We start from the raw sequence: 4,463 nt of genomic DNA on the forward strand, positions 1-4,463 counted from the left end.
GTCAGGAATCTTGGTTGCTCAAATATACTTTAGGGAGTAATTAGTCTATCTAAACTTGGGCCTATTTATAAGTGTTCAATGGTGTGTTGAGCAAAAAAGAACACAAAAAAACCAAATGTGATAATAAGAGAAAGGAATGATAACTTATGATACCTTTTAACACTCACGTGTGGAAAGTTTTTGTTTTGTTTTTTAAATTAAAATCAGATTTAAATGTAGATTTGCACTTTCCCAGATAGAAGCTTTGCATCAGTCTGACTATGATATATACGTGTGATTTGGTGATTTGAACCAAAGCCATCCGCATGACTTCTTCAGAGGAGGAAACGCAGAACAAGTCTGAATGTAAAGAGATGACTCTAGCTATAACAAGCAGTAGTCAAAGTACCAGAGTCTCATGTCAGCACATGCACAACGTTGCTGCTGTACCAGCTGAGGTGCAGCTGTGTTTGGATTTGGCTCTTCTGTCCGACATGAAGCGACATTGGGCATGAAAGCACAGCACTCTACAGCCAAGAACCACAGAGTATCATGAAAAGACATTAGTAAGTGTCTGTGTGAAGTTGTGCCCAGAGGATAGGGTGGAATAAAACACCCTTGTAAATTTTATCAACCTAAGGGTTTGAAGCAACTTTTGCAGTATAAATTTGTATTTCAGAACACAAAATATACTTGATACTAACATTTTTATTTTTTATTCCTATTTATCCCCTTCGTATATTTTATTTATATTTGTCTCTGTATTATATATGTGTGTGTATGTGTGTGTGTGTATATATATATATATATAATATTCTGTAACTGTAACTTCTGTCGGTGCTGTGCTTTTTGGAAATCGAATTTCCCAGAGGAACCCACCCGAGGGATTAATAAAGTTCTATCTTATCTTATCTCTTTTAATAAAATACACAAACCAGATTCTAGGAATAACACAATAATAATAACCTACATTTACTGCAAACCAAAGGTTTAAAAAAAATCCCAAACAAAGTGGCTGACTTCAGATGTGCGGTGAGATTAACCTGTAGATTGATAAAAGAGTATGCCAAAATTTTCAGCATATTTTAGGTTGTTGTCATCTGTAGATGCCAATAGGAAAAAGCTCCCTCAAAGGGAAATGCTAAACAGAGAGGCGAACATTAAAGCCATGGGAGAAACTTTAAAAAGCATCGCAAACAGGGTGATTTTAAATTGGTAAAAAGTCAATGAAAAACTAAAATGCTGCAAGCTTTAGACCAGATAGTCAAGACACATCAGATGTAATTTCATTACATAAAAGCAGGTCTACAGGAATGAGTGTTAGGAAGGGATTTTAAGGAATTCACTGATTCTGCAAGACTGAGCTCATCAAACAAGTTACAAAGCCAAAGGGTCCTGATAGCAAAATCATAGTTCATGAAATATTTCAGAGTAATTGTAAATGTAAAGGCTGTGATGCATGTCTGTTCAACATGTAATTATCTATAGACTCGATGAAAACCCTCACAGACGTGTCAGGCCAATGAAAAGGTTATAGCAAAGCAGCATGACTGATTGTGAAGACAAACACGTGAAAAGTTCAGGTAGCAGTGGCTAATATAGGCTATGAATAAATAATGAGGAACTCTGCTGAACTGTGAAACAGAGCCAGGTTCGGAGTCCTCGCCTCTTGACCTCTATACCGTTCCAAGTCAAACTTCGCTGCAGAGTCAACAAATGCCAGCTTCCTGGCCTGCTCTCCATATGTGCCAATGTGCTTGAGGGTGGGGTGGGCCAATTTAGTGCAGTATTGTCCCATCAACCAAGATGGCCTCTCTCCTGGGACTATAATTCAACAATGCAGTGTTTACCAAACCTAGTCTTCAAGCAATTATGTGAATGTGTCCAGGGGGCAGGCTTTCCCTACTGTTCAAACTATGGAGTGGAGTTGGTGTTTGCACTGCTGTGCTTTTCAACTCCCCAGAGTCCTCATTGATTCTGAATGGGAATTAAACACCAGGTAGCTGGATCTGAAATGACAAAGCACCACACAGAGGGCCGACCACTTCACCAAGTCTGCATGGCACAAACTGACTACACCATCGAATCAAACTGTCACTGCATAATATTTAGTAGGGGGGTGAAGGGGTCGAGTTACACGCAGCAGAAAAAGACAACAATTCAGACAAATGACACACACACACTTCAGACTATGTAGTCATAGCGATCCAAGCTGCCCTTCCCCCGCCGCCCCGAATGAAGTCAAGGAACACTTATGACAGTCTATACTGGGAGAAATTTCAGTACCAAAATTGTCAGTGGTAATGTCACGGTTAGTCTGATGTCATACCCCCAGAAAGCCAAGTGACCTCCCAAGCTTACATATGCTTAAGAAAGACATAATGAAAAAAACAGTCATCATTTGTTTCTTATTAAATATGAAGCTGTGTCAATGTTTGGTTCGCACAATTCTTCACACTTTTACTGCTGCTTGTTCACAGTGGGATATGGGTACTCTTTTTTATTTATTTAATGGATAACTCTCACCCACTGAGTTTTTATTGACTTTGATTGTCTTGAGCTGTTGCGCATGAAGCTGACATTCCAGCACGAAGGAAGGAGGATCTCGTAGTAACACCAGTACGCGCGTGTGCTTAATTGAATCAAGAGACAGTTCGCCTACTGGAGTTCAAAAGCATAATACCAGAAACAGATGCTGTTTGCGGTTACAGATAATTCAATTATACTGGTGTTGTTGGCCTAACAGTCAGCCAAGGCTGTGGTAAAAGTGTAGAGGCCATCTCATGTTACCTTTCAGTGACAGAACACAACAGGTGATAATAGCCCTCTGGAGCTGACTTCTATAGATCGATGATATTGAACATACATAACTTATGGTGACACTGAAGACACACGCGATACATGTTCTGCCACTCCAAACGAAAAGCTCAGTGCTCAATAGCATGGCATCACCGGATGTAAAATATATCTTAAAGTCATGAAAACTTCAACACTACAGCTTTTCAAGCGTCAAGCGTACCACTGCTCACACACCAAGTCCAGCATGTGAAAGATTTATGTCTGCTGACCTGTGCAACTATGTCCCATCATTCAAAAAGGATTTGGTTTAGATCAAATCAACACAGAGATGTCACAGATATTTCAATCGTGACAGCTCTGTTTATTGGAGGGCATAAAGGTGAGACACCAGACGGGATTTGCAAAGGGTGGGGGCAGTCTATTCTCAGCCGCCCGGTAACGGTCATCCTCTATATGATTCACAGCGCAGACACAGAGGCAAGAAGACAAACAATATCTTAGGCTGCAATATCAGTAATTAATCAAACAAATATATTCAACACTGTGTGGACTGTACACTCATTTGTTAGTTAGTTACCAAGCAAAAATATTTCAACTTCATATTTGTTCCATTCATTTGTTGTTTGCTCTCAATTGGACATAATGAGCAATACCAAGCCAGTTTTACATCCTAAAAACTAGATCGAGTAAATAAATGAACAAATATTCAATAAAGATAACTGCTGGCTGCTGCCTTAAGTGAAAACAGACATAGGTAAGAAATTCTCAGTACAGCACATTTTTGTACCTGCAGTCGCTCTTGAATACACGTCAATGGTAATGTTGAGGTGAATGCATTTCTTTTTCCTTTTGAATAACATTACTGAAAACTCAAGCCATCACCCTCAAGCGACCTGCATCTTTTATTCTCAAGAATTTCAGGCTCTCCAGGACAGAATAAAACACTCAGCCTAAATGTGAGAAGACACAAACTACCAACTACCACAGAATTCTGTTATTTCCGGTTTTTTTAATCATTGTCAAACATTGCATATCTTAGTTATAACAGAAAGCCTAGGCCACGCAAAATGGAGCCTCACAAAGTTTAAGAAGGTTTAGGAGTTGAGTACTCCAGGGAGACTATGAATAGCTTGTTTCTATGGACAAACTTAGCCCGGCTCGGAGCCTCTAGTTTGTCATATTACTTCTAAAAGCATCTTTACAGTTCATGCTGACTGGATTCAGTTATACAGCCCACCTGCATGTGAGCAACCCGTCGCCACACATTTACCCACAATCAACACTACTATCAACATATGACCTTTTAATAGGATACAAAGACACTGCTTCTTAACCTTAACTTGATTTTGGGGAGTGGAATAAATTGTTTGTATATTTGAGTTATGTAAGCAACTAATAAATAAAGTCGCCAGTGGGGAGTTTAAAAGTAAAATGAAAGCGTAAAGAGAAAGTTTGAGCTCACTTACAGTAAAAAGCTGCGATGTGAGTATGAAAGAGAGGATAAGTCCACAGATCGAAGTGGTCAGAGTGCCCATTTTCCACCGACCCAGCACAGGCTGTAAATGCTGGGGGAAAGGGGGGAATACGAGGGTCCTTCACGCCTCCTGGCCACTGGAACGGTGCACCTATTTCAGACTTTTCTTCTAGAAACCCGACTGCTCCGCTGCGTCCCACGCCCGGTGGGA

At 40.1% G+C, this 4,463-nt stretch overlaps 1 protein-coding gene across 10 annotated transcripts in view; it reads right to left on the reverse strand.

The window, feature by feature from the left end:
• The window catches only part of hspg2 (heparan sulfate proteoglycan 2), a 95,276-nt gene extending 90,819 nt beyond the window's left edge, over positions 1-4,457 (reverse strand). For all 10 annotated transcript variants that reach the window (XM_005740921.1, XM_005740918.1, XM_013912899.1 and 7 more), the window contains exon 1: positions 4,245-4,457. In XM_005740921.1, coding sequence (XP_005740978.1) covers positions 4,245-4,313 — 69 coding nt within the window. In that variant the 5' untranslated portion in view covers positions 4,314-4,457. The remainder of the gene's footprint in view (positions 1-4,244) is intronic.
• Positions 4,458-4,463: the final 6 nt, after the last annotated feature.

The sequence above is a fragment of the Pundamilia nyererei genome, unplaced genomic scaffold, assembly GCF_000239375.1.
Source record: "Pundamilia nyererei isolate P.nyererei 1_Seehausen unplaced genomic scaffold, PunNye1.0 scaffold00106, whole genome shotgun sequence".
NCBI lineage: Eukaryota > Metazoa > Chordata > Actinopteri > Cichliformes > Cichlidae > Pundamilia > Pundamilia nyererei.